At 38.0% G+C, this 19010-nt stretch overlaps 1 protein-coding gene across 4 annotated transcripts in view; it reads left to right on the top strand.

Moving 5' to 3' along the window:
- LPCAT1 (lysophosphatidylcholine acyltransferase 1) overlaps positions 1-18210 on the top strand; it is a 68003-nt gene extending 49793 nt beyond the window's left edge. For 3 of the 4 annotated variants that reach the window (XM_039572123.1, XM_039572119.1, XM_010393889.4), the window contains 2 exons: positions 3857-3995; positions 9044-18210. In XM_039572123.1, the coding sequence (XP_039428057.1) occupies positions 3857-3995; positions 9044-9228 (324 nt within the window). In that variant the 3' untranslated portion in view covers positions 9229-18210. The remainder of the gene's footprint in view (positions 1-3856; positions 3996-9043) is intronic. The other variant, XM_039572138.1, reaches the window with a different exon arrangement.
- Positions 18211-19010: the final 800 nt, after the last annotated feature.

The following is a 19010-nucleotide window of genomic DNA, read 5'->3' as shown; positions in this document are numbered from 1 at the left end:
GAAATTGTTAATACTGGCGTTAGACTCAATAGAAGTTTCCACATTCCCTTTAAATACTTAATTACATTTTAAAACGGTACTAATGGAAAATTAGATTAAGAGTTCACATTAACAGGGAATGCATTTCAAGTGTGAGTTGTGTAAAATTATGGAAGCTTGCTGTTTGAAATTTTTCTTTGTAGAATTCTGGTAGAATCCTTTTCAGCAAATTAAGTCTCAAACCTCAAGTCCTTGGTATTGATTCCTCTAAACAAACCGGCTGTTGAGTTGTACTTACTACTCTTAGAATGTTTCAACCAAATCTAATTTTTCAAGTTAATAAAGTATTTTTTAAATTTTTCCTACATGTTAATAGAGTATTTTTTTTTTAATCTCCTTTTTTCTTCTTGTAAAGATTTTCTTCCCTCTTAGTCTTACCATGTTTGTGTGGTGGTCGTGAAGTCTTTGTCCAGACTTGATGCTTCCCAGAAGTGCTCCTGATCTTGCTCTAGCCTCAGTGGTTTGTCGTAGCATCACCATAGATTGTTAATGCAAGCTTTTTGGGAAAGTGACAGCAGCAATGCTTAACCAATGGGTTTCTGACACCTCGATGTATTAATTTTCAATTAATTTCTTTAATATTACTGTTTCAACATGCTGCATCCTGCATCATCTTCTCTCTTTGCCTTGAATTCACATGGTCTTCAGTGTTACTGAAACTGAGAAGTGCTAAGTCTTGATGCTGTCTTCACTAGTGAATGCATGGAGCTGAGAGCATTCAATTGCATGGTGCTACATTGCAGCCTTCTTTTCTGTGTAGTTGTGTTCAGGTTCTTCAGCATGACGACTTCAACTACGTCTTGCTGAAGAAATGAGGCTCCTGTGAATGCTTAGTGTTCACATGTATCATTCTTACCCTTCGGCCAGAATCCAATAAATTTGGCAAAGGAGGAAAGAGCAAAAATTATTAGTTCCTACAAATATTGTGGGAAATCTGCCACTAGTAGCTGCTGTTATCTACTTCTTCTGAGGGAAAAGCTGACAGAAAGGTCTCTGTCCTGACTTCATCTACTTCAGCTATGAAATGGCACAGAGAAATAGTCAGGTGCTGTTTGGTCAGCTCCATGTCTTCATACTAAAATGAACAAATTTGAAGTAAACGTAAAGGGGGCTTTGGGGAGTTCTTTTTTTTAATTTAGCTGTCATGTTTGATAATGTGCAATATCATTTTATCATTTGAGAGGAAGAAAAGCTCAGATAGGGTGGTTATTTTCTTTCTGGAAGCATTTGAAGTTAATAAAACTGTTTCTTAGGAAAATTTCTGTTCTTCCTTATCTGCTTCATTCTTCAACTCATAATACATAATTTTGAGTTACTTTGTTAATTGCAAAATATAAACTGCAAAGAAGCTTTATGTGTGTATTAAGAAGTACTCAGCCAGGGAAAACAGGTTTGGCTCATTTTATCCTATTAGTGATGATTGGAAGAGTTACGAAAAGTCTCAAGCTGAGGAAATTTTGCTTGTTCTAGGAGAAAAAAAAAAAGAAAGAGCCATTTTAATCCATTCCTACCTCCTGTCCTGACTTCACATACAGTAAGATATTCACACAGCTTACTTGGACCCGTTGAAGGATCTAGCCAGTTCATGAGTGTATGACTTTGAACAGGTGCTGTCCTCTGCCTCCTGCTGCTTTTTGCTGTCATTTGCTTTCAGAAAAAGTGCAACATTTCACATAGCTACACGTTTTAGAAGTGAGAGTGTTTAGTATATGACTGAAGAACTTGAAAAATAGTATCATTATATGGAGTTGATACGGAAGTGGGGGGCGTGAGAGATACACCTGAGGGCTGTGCTGCTGTTCAGTGGGATCTTCACAGGCTAGAGGGTTTGATGGGGAGAAACCCAATCAGGTTCAGCAAGTGCAGGCCAGTGCAGGGTCCTGCACCTGGGGAGGAATAGCCCCAAGTACCAGCACAGGCTGGGGTCTGACCTACTTGGGAGCAGCTCTGCAGAGAAGCACCTGGAGTCTTGGTGGATGACAGGCTGACAATGAACCAGCAGGGCCCTTGTGGCCGGGGGGCCAGTGGGATGCTGGGGTGCACTGGGAACAGTGTGGCCAGCAGGTGGAGGGAGGTGATGCTTCCCCTCTATTCAGCTCTAGTGGGGCCACATCTGGAGAGCTGTGTCCAGTTCTGGGATCCTCAGTACAAGGAAGATGAGGAGCTACTGGAGAGAGTCCTGTGGAGGCCACAAAGATGATGAGGGGACTGTTTAGTCTAGAGAAGAGAAGACTGAGAGAGGATCTCATTAATGCATGTAAATATCTCAAAGGTGGGTGTCAAGACAATGGTGCCAGACTCTTTTCAGTTGTGCCCAGCAACAGGATGAGGAGCAGTGGCCATAAACTAAATCACAATAAGTTCCACCTCAATATGAAGAAGACTTATTTATGTTGAGGGTGGCAGAGCACTGGAACATGCTTCCCAGGGAGGTTGTGGAGTCTCCCTCTCTAGAGACATTCCAAACCCACCTGGATGCACTCCTGTGCACCCTGCTCTAGGTGACCCTGCCTTGGCAGGGGGTTTGGACTAAGAGCTGCACTCCGGTGTAAGTGCTACACCTTCCCTTCTGAACTGCTAAAGAAACAAAAGGCTGTTGTAGATCTTGTCAATATGGTGTTCGTGAACCTGACCACCCAGTACTACCTGACTGCTTGTTCTGTCAAAAGGTAGCAGGTTTTATTTAAGAAATGTCTTGTCCTTTCCCCTATTCCTGTGAAACACTGTGCAGGTTAGGTGCTGGGGGGGTAAAGGCACGATTCCTGATTTGAGCATATGTTGTCTTCCATGGAACTTCAATATTTTTATTCCACTGAGGTGTGCTACCTCATGACAACAGCTTCTGCTTGTGTGAAAAATACATACTTATGCCTGTTTTGTTCAATCTCATCAGTTCCCACCTTCTCGATGATGTAGAGAAATGAAAAGGAAGTTTCCAAAACAGCACTTTTTACATTGTTTGATGTTTGCAGTGTTACCATGCTTGAAAAGGAGACAGGAATGTTTCAAAAACTCTTCTCTCTCACTTTACATTGTACAGGCAAATTGAGTTATCTTAAGGAAGCTTAATGAAGCTGTATTTCGTACAGATGTTTTGAAGTATTCAGGTCCATTTCTCAGGGAAAAACTGCACATATGCAAAGATGGAATGAGACTATGAACAATTATTCTTAGTTATCAATCTGTCAGTAGTAAAACTAACTCCTTCTGTGAGGTAACTTTTTAGGATGTAAGATTATGCAAATTCTTGTTTTCTAGAATAAATACTTGTAGAAAATTATATGCCCATCACTGATGTATGGGGTAGGATTCTCCTGATTAATACCATTTAGATACAGGCATTTTATGCCAACTGGCTTTTGGATTTTGGTCAAAGGAATCTTGAGTTTTACATCTGACCAAGTGGAAATGGTATCTGATTTAAGCTGACCTAAATATATCTCTCGATACCACAGACTGTCTTGGAGTTTAGACATGTAGCTCAATGGACTGAATATTATTCTCATTTATATATTTGCAAAACTTGTTAGTGATTGACAGTCTTGTCACTGAGTATCACTGTAATTCCAGTGGTTAGGCATGTAAACATAGGACTTTCTTCTGAATATTACAAGCTTTACTTTCTAAGCATACACAGGTGAACTGATGATGATATCTTTTACCCAGACTAATCTGAAATCCTTGATATATCACATCAGTCTGAGAATGACTAGAATTTCTAATACCAAATTTTTATTTCGCTTTACTTCAATGTAGTGCTGTTTCTAGGAGTTGGCATTCAGCTTTGCATGATTTATCTTGCTGTCTTGATTTATAGCTGTACCAGTCAGAAAGCGGAACTATAACAGAAGAGGATTTAGCTCATATTCTGAAGACTGCCATGGGTGTGTCACAGATTGATGTTACACATCTTTTTAGGGCTGTAGATGAAGACGAAAAAGGAAAGATTACATATGGTAAGTATTCTAACTGCATCTGAACTGGCACAAAATGTCTAAGTTGCCTGCACTCACGTTGATAAACAAAGAAGTTGCATTTTTATTAAACTCTACTTTTTTTAGTTGGCTTATTGACTTCAGTACTGATAAAAGCACTGCAAACAAAGTAAATTTACATTTTAAAAATTAGTTTCGCCTTTGGTATCAAATACCATGTTTGCATGTTTTCAGTTTTCCCTTACACATCAAGTCACATAATACAAGGATTAGCTCGTTCAGCATATTCTGTTCTGTGACTTCCATGTGTGTGAATATATAGTTTTAAAGGAAGCTACCTTAGCTCTGTCCTGTTGTTTTGTATCTTGTGTCTGGGAGCAGAAAAAGAGGGGGTTAACCAGGCTGCCTATTATGTAGTCTGTAATGTAGGTGGAACGGAGGCGAGAAAGTTGAATTTGAAAAATTGAGACCTGGGTGAATAGATTGTGCTGGGAGTCAGAGTACTTGTGTGTTACTTCAGATTCTTTGTTTTATGCAGTAAGGTTCTAAATTTAGTTGTATTATTTAAGTATGAACTGAGTTGTTGATAGCCAACATATTATGTATTTCCAGTAGAGGTGCTTATGACATACCCTGTTCCAATTGTTTTTCCCTCAGGATAATCAGTATGTATTTAATTTGTAAAAATCTTACAAATTAATGCATCAGTGTTAGTAAATCATAGTTTCTACACTAGTAGTTCCTGTGTTTCAATCATACAATATGCATGTAAATCTTCAAATACAAAAATGTTTTAGTTACTGAAATGAGTGTCATTGCCACTGTCCTTTCCTTATTTCCTGTGTCTCCTCTCCTTGGTTCCTGATGCCCTACCCTGTTCCTTTCTGTGCCTCTCATCTGTCACATCCCCAGTATTTCCACATCCATCCTGCCCATTGCCTTCTTCCTGCCTATCACTGTTGCTCTGTGTTTTCCAACTCATACCCAACTCAGCTCTTCTCCCCACCTCCCAGTCACCAGCTTCAAAAATACCAGCACAAATCTTTAGCTGGTAAGCATGGCAGAACTCTAATTTTAGCACATTTCATTGTTTGAGAATAGCTAAATTTGTAGTCATGTACAAGTGAACTCAGAGAAGGTCATGTGAGTTACCAAAGAACTAGTATTTTAATATTCATCTTTAATAGTTGCAGTTAATCTGCACTTCTTCCCTAAGTGGTCCTCATATGTTCCCATCACAAGAAAATCTGGACCACCAAGCCACAGCAGTGGCCACTGGAGTGCTTGGCTCTCATTTTCACCATTTTATTTCCTGTAGTCAAGAATAGCCTTTTGTGAGGCAACACAAAGTAGATAGTAGCATGGTGTTTACATAATTTCTTTGAAACTTTCCTTAGCGTTTTTTCTGAGAGAAGTGCTCATTTTATAATAGAAACATGTCATTTTAACATATCTGGAAGTTTAATAGTGAGAATAAATATCCAATTTATTAGATTAGAGAATTAGAAGTTGCAAATAAACTTTTGGTATTGCATTTCTGTCTTGAAAGTTCCTGCCACAAATATTCAACCTCTTGCCTTTCCTGAGATTATGTGGAACTTCACACATGCTCAATTTGTTGCACTTACTTACTAGAAAGGAGAGGTGAAAAAACTTGAAGACTACACGGTTCTGAAGATATTGTCCAGACAAGTTCTGAGAAATCAAAACATTGAATCTGTTGGAACTGATGTTACTTTGGATACACACAGCAGAGGTCTACTGACAATCTTCTTTCTAGGGTGTTGGAATTTAAAGCAGGAGAAGTAAGTCAAGTCTTACTTGTAAGAACGAAAGATAAAAGTATCAAACCTAAATTGCTGCATACACGGCAGAGTCTTTGAAGCCACAGATCTCATCCCAAAGGAAAAGCTCAGGTTGCAGGTAAACAGAATAACCAGTAGCAAAATCAAGATTGTGTAACTAGATTGGTAATCAGGAGTCTGAATTGTTGGAAATCTGGATTTTTCTTGCATTTGAAAGTACACTGGTCGCCAAAGATCTGTGTATCAGTTCTCTTGAGCAGTGTGCAGCTGGCTTAGTTGTTCAGATGCACTTTGATTGCAAAGCTTATCCTTTTAGTCTAATATAGACAGAGGCAAGATTTATCAGTCTTAAGGCATGATTATGGAGAGTCTGAATAGGTTCTCTAGGAGGGCATCTCAAATTCTAGGAAACGCTCTACCAGCTCTTGATAGACAATTCAGACTGTGAAAGTGTTCTGAAGACTGCCTGGCTTGCTGTAACCAGAAAAAAAGGGGAAGTGGTCGTATTTGGAGTATCTGCATGGATGAACAATCAGAGAAGGATGAATTATTTAAAATGATTATATATTAACCACCGGATTATCCTATTAAGTTGCTGTACACTAAGGTAATTATTACCTGAGTGGAAACAAAAACTAGAGGAGATTGGTGAACACAGAGCTTCCAGGAGGAGCAGCAAGTAGTAGGAGGGTGTTTCAAGGGTAGGATAAAAACCTCTTGAAGTTCTTGCAGTGCATATGCATACTTAATACAAAGATACAGACGTGAGTCTTAGCTCCACTTTGGATTCTTTCTTTCTTTATGTCTCTTTGCTCTTAGTGGAGGTAGAAGCAAAATCACCTTCCTCCCCAAGTTAGACTGAGGTAATCTTTCCTTCAGTCTAGTGCTTCACAGTTGCTTTCAGTTTGAGCTCTTCTGTGATTAGAAGTAATGCTGGAACAGCTGGTTCTTTCTACATCACCTTGTTTCACATTTCTGATGAATGAAGCAAATGGGATTCCAAGCACTTTTCATTACACTCTGCTGAGTACAACTTTGATAAATATTCCTTAATATCTTCAGGACTTATTTCAGCAGGACCCGAAATGTCAGCTTACTGAGATCTATCTAAAATGTTACCCTGTTCAATTCAGTGCTCCCTGAAAACAGAGGTTTTTCATTTAGATCCAGTACTGCTAAAACATTGGGGGATGGATCCTCACATAATTATCAGGATGAAAATTTGGATATAAACTATTGTAACTGTGTGAACAACTGCTTCAAGGGATTTTTCTGAATTTATTTTCTGAAAAAATACTGTAAATTCTTGAGAAATCACATAGACTGGTATCTACAGTAAATAGTCCAGTCTTTCCCATGTTTAATGTGATTGTAAGAGCATCTTTGGTGCTGCTGGTTGAAATTTTTGTATTTATCTTAGTTGAGCCAAATATTAGAATGACCTTTCCCAAGGAAAAAAGGCTATTTTTCATGGTCATTAATATGATGCACACATTGTATGTGTTGTTACAAAAAACAGTACGTTCTTGGGATGTGCTTAAAGCATCCATATGAAAAAAGGGAATGCTTTCATGGTCCTGCTGCAGGCCAGACCCAGTTAAGATTAAGGCTGACAGCTGATTACTGTCTCCTTGTTAGCTGCAGAAAAAGAATATAATCAGTTGGTTTCATTGAATGTACTTAACTGTTCTGATTCTGATGAATCAGTTTGCCCTCAAGTGTTTCTAATACATCTTTGCAAATACTACCACTGTTAAATATTTTAAATATTAAAAAGTCCCATGTTTCTGTCTTGAAAAAGGTTAGATGAATCAAATTCTTCACTACGAGATTTTTTTTTTTAAGTTGAACTTGCATTAAACACTGTCAAAAGAAACATCTTTGCTGTGTGCATTTTCAGATATTTTGGATTCTTCTTTCCTCATGGAGACTTTAGCATTTATATGATCCATTAGACTGTTGTACCTAGAGGTTTTTCAACATAGATAGCAATGTTGGTTTTCATGACCTAAATTTCATCAACTTTTGTTGAAGTTATAGGTCCAGAATACTCTGTATAAACTGTGGATAAAGGATACCCACTTTTTTGTTAGTGGAAGGATAAAGTTACACTTATTTCCTTCTCCCCATCTATCCCTTTGCAACAGTTCAGAGGCAGGGTTGCCCTACAACTTCAGTGCCTTGTGAGCCATATGGCATTCCCTTGCCCTTTGCAGTAGTGAAAAATCATGTCATCTCAAAGAGGGGCAGAGAGGGAAAGCTGCAGTGGTTCCCTTCTTCCATACCAGCCCAGTTGTACTCGGAGGAACTGGGCTTCACTCCTTTGAAAGGCTTCTTCAGGTGTCATCCGCTCTGCACTCCGGGGAATTCACAGCACTGTCTGATCATGAGCTCTTCTGGGATAGCACAGTGAACTTGAGTGGGAGGTGTGTGATACATTGTAGGTGACTGAATTAGTGAAAACATTCACATCCAGATTTTTCTAGTGTCAGTTTATGTTATAAGAATAGCTGCTTGTTGCTTGGATCCTTTACAGTATCCTGTGTTCAAATCTTGTCTGAAAAAAGTCATATGGGCAAATTGAGACAAAGTTTCAAAAGTCTGATTTTTTAACACAAAATGTTACTTCTTGATATTAAGGCTTCCCCACTCCCCTAAGAAGTAATCTGGCTCTTCTTATTATTGTATTGTCATCCAACATTAAAATCAGGAGTTTTTTCATGTGTTATGAATTATCCCCTCAATATTATTCTCTAAAATATTGGGACTTTTGAAATGCTCTTGAAAGCGGAAGGTGGCAATGACAGCTGCTGTTAGGTTGAATCAAATTATGAGTGCAAAGCATTAAAGGGCATGTCTGCAAAAGAGTTTTAAGAATTTAAGAAATGACTATTGATGTTCAGTGATCTTCAGCTGGAGGGCTTCTGTACTTCCCCAGTGAATAGTGAAATGCTATGTCAGGGCATGTGGTGCTCATCATGCATTTTAATGCAAATCTGAGCCTGTTTGCCCCTTCATGCAAGCTAAGCTCTGGCCTGAAGTGTTTTCAGAGGGCTTAGATAACTCTTTGCAGCATCTCAGCTCTGCGGATGTGGTAAACTTTTGCTGAGAAGCTAAAACAAGCACGGGGGATAGCATTATGTTAACTGCTGCTATTTTTCTCTGAAGAAATCATGTGATTATATATGTGTAAGTATTCAAATTTAGCATCCTTCTGTTTCAAAGAGCTGATTCTGTGCAACAACTTTTTTTTTTTTTTTTTAGATGACTTCTACACATTTGCTGAGTTGCACCCACACTTTGCAGAAGACTATCTCTATGCTGATCAGATAGGAGCTGAGAGTGGCTTGGAGACTCCATCTCTTTCTGCTCCTAATGGTATCTGTACTGACTTCAGCCCTGACAACGCTGGAGATAGAAAGAAGCCCCTGCAGAAGAAACTGAATTAACACTACAACTGTTACCTTCCTCTCCTGGTGAGAGGGTTGTATTTTCTTGGAATTTTCATAAGTCACTCCAATTATACAGCAAATACCAGTTTTGTGTGTGAAAATTCTATCTTAATACCATCCTTTGAATCGTATGTGCTATATTTAACAATATGTTCCAGGTTACTTTGGGAAAGGTTGTTTTGGTTGTTTTTTTTTTAAAAGGTCTTTGAAAGGTAATAATGTGAATGTGCTTCATTATTAATGTTCATATTTAAAAGGAAGCGGCACAACTTATTTATATTCCATTGGCTAGTTCCATGTACAAAGTGTCGCACAAACCGTGCATGTATAAAGAAACTGTAGCTACTATGGTGTAAAGTGCACTTTGGTGATTAGTGTTTTCCCTAGGTATGGGAATGTTTATTTGGGGCCAGACTTTGCTGTCCATATCTGAATAGTCAGTCTTGTTGATTTCAGTGGGATTATTCTCTTGAGCAAAGCAAGCATACTTTGGCCCTTTGTTTTGGTTTCAGTGAACAGTTTGGAAATGGTCATACAAAAACTTGCTAAGGATTACTTTTTATTTTTATTGTTGAATGACAAAATTATTTCTCTTTCCATGGTAGAATGAAAAGGAAAGGCTCCTTATCCGTCACCCCAACACTTTTCTACTGTAATATTCCGGATGCAATTAAACATGAATTCTTTCCAAACTGACATGCCACATACTGTTTGAAAATACGTAACCGAACTGTTTGTGCTTTTCTCTTACAACCAATTCAAATCATGTCCATAAAACATTTTAATGGGAGATGTTTACACAGCTATATTTGATTTAGATTTATCAGGAATCACAGGTTTCTTTTGTAGAAAGCCTGTACAGATAACATAGCATGGAACACACCATGAAAACTTTGGTGTATCAGCACAAGTTGGAAAACGTTGCAGTCACTTCAGAGGCCAAGCCAGCAACAAGTTACAGAACATCCTGAAGAAGTGCTAGTTAAATCTCTATAGCAACATTACATATACTTCATAGAACATACATGAATCTTAGAATAGTTTAGAACTGTTAAAAAACCCACCACACTTCTATTAGTAATACCTACGTTTCCTTTTGTAAAGCCAGATGCCTTAACTACTACTGGGGGTCTCAGAGAAAAATCTGGACTATTATAAAACCACAGAGCTTCGTTGATTAGGAAATGTGACAAAAGCCTCAAGGAATAGGAAGGAGGACTCTGTCACAAAATAACTGTGATGGCAACTCTGCTTCCAAACAAAAAAAAAATCTTTCAAGTAATTTCTGACTAATTTTGTAGGGCTGTGCTAAAATATGATGATTTTGTGATTGGAAAACTGTTGAGATTTGAGTCTTCCACAAAGGAATTTAAAACTAGATTTGAAAGGAAGGAATTTTAGCAAAGGAAGTCTGTTTGTGCCAAATGCTTTTATAACTCTTTTTTAAATAGCAGGAGGTGTTTTAAAGCTCATTAGGGTATTGGAATGTGTCCTTAGAAATCCCTAACCAAATGTGACAGGTCTCCAAACTGGAACTGGCTTTAATAAAAACGGTAGGAGGAAAAAAAAGTAAGAAAATACGCTTTATGAAGGTATGTAGAGACAATAATTAAATTTTTGATTTATCTAGGTAACAAAAGCCAAGCTGACAGGGAGGCAGCAGACTTCCTGACTTGAATTAAAATTGATCATGAAAAACAGGAGAAATGGATTGAAAAAATAAGGCATATGATAAAGTACAGTTAAGTAGGAATAGTCAGCTGCTCAGAGGAGGGAGAAGGTATTACTGTGTTATATCTTGAGGCAGGGATGGCACAGAATATGTCAAACTGAGCACTGTTAACTCATTGCTGCAGAAAAGATGCTCGTGATAGAGGGATGCATCAGCATGTGGCCTGTGAGAAGCAGGGTGGTATTTTTGCATTACCAAGATGTGATAAGGTCTCACCTGAGGTACTTGTTCATACTGGGGCACCTGAGAGAGATTGGGTGTAACTGGATAAAGTCTGGAGGACAGAAAGTACTCAAAAAGAGAGATCAAAAGTATCCTTTAATCCAAAGAAGAGGAGACTGAAGGAAGATGTGAACAGTCTTCAAATATGGAAAAAATTGCTATAGAGAAAACAGGAACTCATGGATGGTAGATACCAGCTATTAATTGAAAAGGCAAGTTAAGCATTAGGAAAAGTCTCTGATAAAATACTTAGTTAAGCTAAGGAGAAGGGTTATTCCAGATGGGGTGAAGCGCCTGCCTTCCTTCACCGGAGGTTTTAATAACAGAGAAGACAGCTGAGATAGAGACACTTGATTTTGTTGATCATGCCCCAGGGTCACAGGGAAATGTCCCTATGGTCTGTTTTCTGTAATTATACAGTATGTAAGGGAAGGCATATAGTCTGGACATGTTGCATCTCTGCAAGACTATGGCACGTGGCTCAAGCTGGCTGTCTAAGATATTTATCTTTTGCTTTGTATGTGAGCTTGGGAATTTGAGAATCTCAGAATGCGGGGAAAGAGAGTTCCCCAACACGTGTCTGAAAAGAAGAAAAAGGTAAGCATAGAATCCTGTGGATAACTGAAGTGAGAGAAGCTCCAAAGGAAGAGATCCTCTGCCCACATCTGTGAAAGAGTAAAGAAAGCTGCTTGAAGTTGGCTGAATACTATTGTCTAATTTGCACATATGGTGTGAGTAACTTGGGGGTCTGTTTTATGAAAGCCCATAGGTTCATTGGCTTTTTTAAATTTTTATTTGAGATGCTTTGTAATTGTGGTGAGTATAATAGCTGTACTTGTGTGCACCTAAGCTGTACAGAGCACACTGAAGGGCGCTGCAGCCTGTAGTAGATGGGCCCTTAAACAGGAGCCACATTCTGTGGTGAAGAGGCACTGAAAGTCCTGTGCACCAGTGAGCTCAGTCCAGAGCTGCTGCAGAAGGCTGGTGACCAACACAAGTCACAAGCAAGTATTCTTGGTGGATTAAAACTCATTTTAAAAAAAGGCATAAGACAAAACAACATATTCTGGAAGGAATTGTGATTCTTCCTCTTTTGAGAAATTACTGAATGAGATGGAGACATAATAGGATCAATGATAGGATGAAGGATCAGCATGCATAGAAACAGCATTAGATCACACATCATGTCACCAACACTGAGATTTATTAATATAATTCCACTGTAGAATATAATATGACAGTGCCTTGTAGTGAGAGAAAAGCCACATTACCACAGGGTGGTGAACTCAGACTCTTGAGGGCCAAGACCTGTAACATGTGGCATGACTGCAGCAATCAATATTTGTTACAACTCATCCATCAAACTCCAACTGCAGAAGTGTTTCAGTAGTTCCTGATGAGAACCCTTTTTAGAGGCATGTGACCATGGAGCAGCTGGGTTTTGACAGTCAAGTTTCAGTGACTTGCTGCAAACTTGGAGTAGAAGTGAAAACTTCCTTTCCCCTTCACCAAACATTGACATGTAAATGCTTGCCATTAAAATATTACTGATTTTATAGGCAGATTGTTATATTTTAACAGGTACTATCAACAGCCCCTAAAGTTACAAGGAGACATATGCAGAAATTACTTTGATTCTTTGCAACTACTTAACTTCAGAAATGATCCTTATACAAAAAAATGTAGGGGTGTGAAGGCATTTGACATTTCTGATGAGCATTTTTGTACTCTTATGTAACGTTGCCATCCCTTGCCAAGTAGAGCTCTTGCATCAACCTGAATTTTACATATTGTATGAGGTACCCAGCCAAGGCTCAGAAGTATTCAGTAATACTTCTGAACAAGTATTTAAAGTTACACAGAAAAGCACAAAATCCAAGATAACTGAAGATTTGGGGGTTTGGGTTTTTTTTATTGCTTCATTTATATTTTTCAAGCATAATGGAGCCCCACTAAAACCAAACAAATGTTTAGTAGGTGCAAAGCATGTTTAAACCACTGTCTCTAGAACAGTATGGCGAGTGTTATTACAGATTTTTTGGAGAGTCCGTTGCTATAGCAGATACAATGCTTCATAGGCAATCTATAAGCCTTATGGAGAAACTAGGGTGTACATTTAGTTTTATATTCATTAATTACACTATATGTTTTGATGCATTTATTGTAGCTAGAATGATCTAAGTGTGATAAATAGCAAACAGATTTGTGTGTGTTTGCTAATCCCATTTTGAAGGTATAAATCCTTAGGTCACAGGGGTTGAAAAGGACGTGTGCAGTAGGAAGTGATGCAACCTCTTAAGTGACACAGCTGCCGGAAGGAAATAGCTAAGTGTCACACAGAGCTCTTTATTAATGTGTTCATGCAAGCTGAATACTTCTGTTAGCTAGTTTAAGCATTGGGCTGCTTGGAGTACTTTTGTATTCATAAAATGCAGTAAACATTTTTCTGGAAAAGTCATTGATGCACTTCAACATCTGATAAATTTTTGAAGCAGGTATGGTTTTATTTATTTATGAGTTCCCTGATAAGTCCATCTTTGGTATTGCCATTAAATTATTCTTCCTACTTTTATATTACCATGTGGTAAGTAGAGCTTCTCATATTAACTGTTTTAGTCACCTTCTGCTCTCTGCTCCTTCAAAAATAGCGTTCTCATTAAAAGACAAAAAAAGATTTAAAATTTAAAAATTAAAAAAGAACAACAAAACCACAACACCCTAGTAGCTGTAGATCCTGTGATCTCAGAAAAAAAAAAAAAAGCCCTGTAAGCACAGCTTTGCATACGTTACAGGACTAAACTAGGCTGGAGAGAAAAGAAAATTCAGATTAAAAACTCTGACCAACTAAGTTTAATTCTTCTTTAGGTCAGAGTGTATCTCATAAGACTTTCTGAAATGTTGCATTTTACTTAATGTGAAGCCTCTGCTTTTTTCTCCAGCAGAGTTTTCATGAGTGCTCTAGAAATAAGAAATGACAAATACACTGGCCAAGATTTCTACATTAACAAAACTCAGATTTGGCTCCTAAAGCCACACTGACGCACAAGTTCCCTGTGAACCCGGCACTTCAAACAGTTTGCTACTTTTTAGGTATCTGAACTTCAGCTGATAAGGAAAACTTAAATTATTCTGAATAGATCTTTAACCAAAAAAAAAGAAGGAAGAATACAAAATGGAAAGTAAGAGTTATCATCAGTGCTATTGATAATGAGATATTAATTAAATTATTAATTGAAGAGTCCAGCAAAGCTGCAAAATCTGTTTCACGTATGAACAGGAAGGCTGACATGGTCATTCGGGTAATTTTGCTACCCTGACTAGGTAGTATTTAAGCCAGGTGGTCTTTAGTCAGAGGATGATTTCTTGAAGGTACTGCAGCATGCCAGTAAAGGTTTGGTCACTGGCAGTGTAGACAGTGAGACTTCATCTTCTCACCCTGCCTTTTTTCTTTGAATTATGGAGAAAAGTATTCAAACCATGACAGGAACCTTGTAAGATCTCCTTACAGGTAAAAACCCTCCAGCACCACCTCAGAGGCACAAGATGATTATTGTGTGGTACAGTTATGGTGGTGAACTGGGTATACAATGTTGGTCACCAACACCTTTGGTCAAACCATGTATAAATGGTAATACTGATGTAAAACTACTGAGAGAACACAGCAGCAAACACGGCATCCTTTAGTTGTGCTTGGACTTGGGTCTGTGAGTATTTCCTGCATCTCATACTGCTCAAGTCAAGACAGTTTCTTTCTCTAGGAAACATTTCAGGTTTCTTTCAAGATACTAATAATTACTTTGACTTCTTCACGTGGAAGAGTGATTTGTTTTGTAGAAAGCAGCTTCTTTTTCCCCAGATGGTGTGATGTGCTTTATCATGTGCAATGTGATTAAACTGAAGTGGGTGATACCAAGAGAGCAGAGGATGTAAGAGGCTTATGAAATAGAGGGTTCATGTTTCTGTGAGATATGCTGAGACATTTCTGCATGGTAGTTGATACTGCCTAGACTGGCTTGCAAATTCATTATGCAAAATAATTTTACTAGTTGTGTGATAGCAGTGGCTGTTTATTCCATTTTCCTTAGCAGGGTGGCAGAGCAGAGTACTCCTGTGCAGGCCAGCTTTGGGATATAGATGAATTTGCAGTTTTAAAGTGATCACTCTGGGAACAGAAACAGTAGAATCACCTTAGCACTGACTGCACCTCAGTAAGTTATTCCTGTTACTTAACTTAGCTCTTTATGTTATTTTTTTTATGAACACAATTACCATGCTGCTTTATTCTGAGTGAAGTTGCACAGAGCCATATGAACATCAGAGCTCACTTGGGATAGCTTGGGGATCTCAAAAAAGGTGCTGAATGATAATCTGTTGGTATAGTGTTACATTTCAGTTTTTTCGCTTTGACCAAAAATGTCAGAAGCAAGAGGAAAAAAGTCATAATGACTTCTGTAATACTCTATTTTTATATTATCAGTGGGGTGTTATTTAAGAGTGCCAGTTTTAGGCCAAAGTCAGCTGGAGAAAAATCAGGCTGAACTTCTGATCCTGAACCAGCAAGTAGAAAATCCCATCCATGCCCAGCACGGCAGCAAAGTTTTCACTCTGCAGCTCGCCTTTTCTGACAGTAAAGAAGGATCTTTTCTGCCTCTTGGGCTGGTGAATTCAGTTTACTGAATCCCTAGTTCTTGCTTGTGCTGTCTGTTCTTTGTAGGTTTGTTGCAGCCGGAGGGAGACCCTGCTGTCTTTTTAAGCTGACGTGACATTCATGGACTTTCTCCCTCAGCCGGGAGCAGCAAGTGAATATTCGAGTCCTGTTCTGGTAACGCTACCCAAAACTAAAAGCCCATGTACTATTTTAGCTCATGCCTGCCATTAGGTACAGAACTGCTTTTTCTTTTCATACACTTCACCCATTGCAGGTGTGTCCAGGTGACAGCAGGTCAGAAAGAGCTTACGGGATTCTCTTGTCCCTGTGAGCAACAAGAAATTAAATTTAGAAGTATTAGAAGTTTACAGTGCAACCTTAAATTGGATTGACTCCTGACTCGCTATATATATCACTGTCAGTGTGAGCCTGTTCACTTCCATGTTCCAAATGCAGGTTCTATAATGTGATTGCAAACAAAGCCTTCTCGTGGATACCGAAGAAAGCTGATGCCCAGACACTTTTCATCCTACCATGGTACTGGAAATGAAATTCATCTGACAATAGGTTGTTTCTAAGTCTATGAATGTATATGGGCAAAACCCAAATACATGTCTTTTATTCACTATCCAGCATGAAGACAATTTTGTATTTTAAACGCTAAAGAAATAAACTTTGAAAGATCTTTTATGGCCTAAGTATATATATTTTTTGTCCTATGTTTTCTTTTATAATGAACTTCAAGGAAAATATTTCTTATATTTCAGAAGGGACATTTAGGTTAGCCAGTGCTGTATTTTCCAGACAACAAAAGCAGTTTTAAAGTAAACATCTAAAAATGAAATTGTATTTTTACATATGTGAATTAGAATTCCTTTAAGTTAAACATGTCTCCTTAGCAATTGTATATACTTAGACAAAAAGCAAAACCATTGCAGCTGCTTGTCTCTATAGTTGTTTGTGTTTGGTGATTTGTTTATATTGCTTTTTTGGATTGCTCTAAGGGTATTAAGAGTCCATGTAAATCAGCAATGTTAGAAATAGAAGTCAGAACTAAATTTCTTTAGAAGTGATAGACTTTGTTTCCTGGAAGAGGACCAAGAGTAAGCATCAGCTAACCTTGTATTATGTACTATACTACTTCAGTGTTGCAGCATTGTGCTGAATTTGACATCTGTTCAATGGGACCACTTTCTAAACCTTTTTGTAATTCCCAGCACCTCTCCAGGTGTGTGACACATTTCTAATTTGATCATAGGTACTAGTTCATCTTTTTTGGAAAAATAAAACTGAGTCATCAACAAGCTGAGAAATAAGTCAAAAAAATAGCTTTGATCTCTATTGTTGAACTTGCATTGAGGATATCATTTTTGTATTTTGGAGAAAAAAAGATTGCTATGGTTTTGAACACACTTGAAACTTTAAATACAAAATCAAAAAAGTTAACACTGAAATGATCACACTCCGGAATTTTCTTGTACTGCTACTGAATCCAAGTTAGGCACTGCCATGAAAAGGATGCTTTTAGCTGGAAACCTGTGTTGACAGAGCAGGAATCTGTTTTGTAGAGACTCACTTGTGAGGTATCATGTGGTTGTTCCATCAGTGGTACAACTTCTGTTGTTGACTTCAAGGCTGCTTAAACAGACCTGGTGTGTTTAAAGGAAAAAAAAGCTTTTTATTGTAAGAGCCCTTGGATGAGCAGTGTAAATGTGTAACATGTAGTGCTACTGGATAATAATGATCTGAATGCATATTTTCTGCTGTAAATTTCCCTCATGTGGCTCCAATTATATGTGTACATAGACTATTACCTTCGCACTGAACTGACTATATGTCATAAAATGAAGAGCAAAAACAAGTAATGTACTAAAGATGACCATACCTTGTGGCTCCAATTGTGGAAATACTTTTGCAGAACAAAAAGTATAGCTTCAGTGTTATAAATTTGATTTTTATATTTTTTATTAACATGCATGGAAGACTAAGGATAATATTTTTTAAAAATTAACTTGGTTTTGTACATTTTTTCAATGTTTAAAACTATATGATTTAACATTACCTCTGAATGCCAGTGATCAGTAAATTTTTAAAGGAAATACCTCAATTCAAGCATTCTTCTCTTGTTATTTGTCTGATAGGTTAAAATGGACTATAGGGTGTGATGAAGTGAGCATATGATGTAGGTGCTTAAACTGTGCTATAGAAGGTGTAAGATGATTTACTGAAAGGGACCTAAATGATACATTACAAGTGTTGAGTGCAGTTACACAATCATGGCTCATTCTGCCCAACTGGACATTTTCCTCATGAATGGCTTGTAAATTGAATTTTCAGCGTGAAGCCAAATTAAAAATAAAACAAAAATACTTGGTTTCCTCTGGATTTCTTTTTTTTTAATAAACAACAGAGTTTACAATAAGGGAAAGGATACAAACCATAATTGTGAGTAAGACTGAGTCTGTATATGTTTAGGCATGATTTGTTGATGTGTGTTCTCTGTGCCAGTGTGTGTAGCAAAACAGTGTTTGTTTACCTGACAACTGGGACCATGAAATACAGGTGGTTGGAGGTGTGGGGGGGAGAAGGGATGGAAAAAAAAAGAGAAAGACAATATCCCTCTGTGACTGTGATATTGGTTCCAGTTCTATTTTGCGTGCTTAAAGAAGAATATTGAAAGATCAAAAAATACTCAAAAAAGACGCTCCAGAATTCCAGAGAATAAGTCTGTCTAAATTAGACTGGATTAGCTCTTGCTACATTTTTTTTATCCAGGAAACAGACAAGAAGGGAGCCAACACTCAAGACACCTATATACCTGAGAAATTGATAATGGAGGGTGGAAAAAAGGCATCCTCTGAGGTCCAGTGAGTGTAAGCTGAACCATTAATATGAACAGTATCAAGAATAAAAGTGAAACACTGGGGAAACTCACCAGAGAAGTGACAGACATTCAGCATGGTATGAAGATTTCAAGGGACTCGAAACACTTCTCAGTGTTTTTCTTAATGTTATTCTGTAATTTCAAGTGATGGAATTGTGGTTAACCTCAGCTGGCAACGAAGTACCACACATCTGCTTGCTCACTCTTCCCCCACCCCTGGTGGGAAGAGGAGGAGAACTGAGGAAAAAAAGGAAGGAATCTGGGGGTTGAGATAAGAACAGTTTAATAGTTGA

The sequence above is a fragment of the Corvus cornix genome, chromosome 2, assembly GCF_000738735.6.
Source record: "Corvus cornix cornix isolate S_Up_H32 chromosome 2, ASM73873v5, whole genome shotgun sequence".
NCBI lineage: Eukaryota > Metazoa > Chordata > Aves > Passeriformes > Corvidae > Corvus > Corvus cornix.
This window is presented reverse-complemented; position numbering and strand designations above follow the sequence as displayed.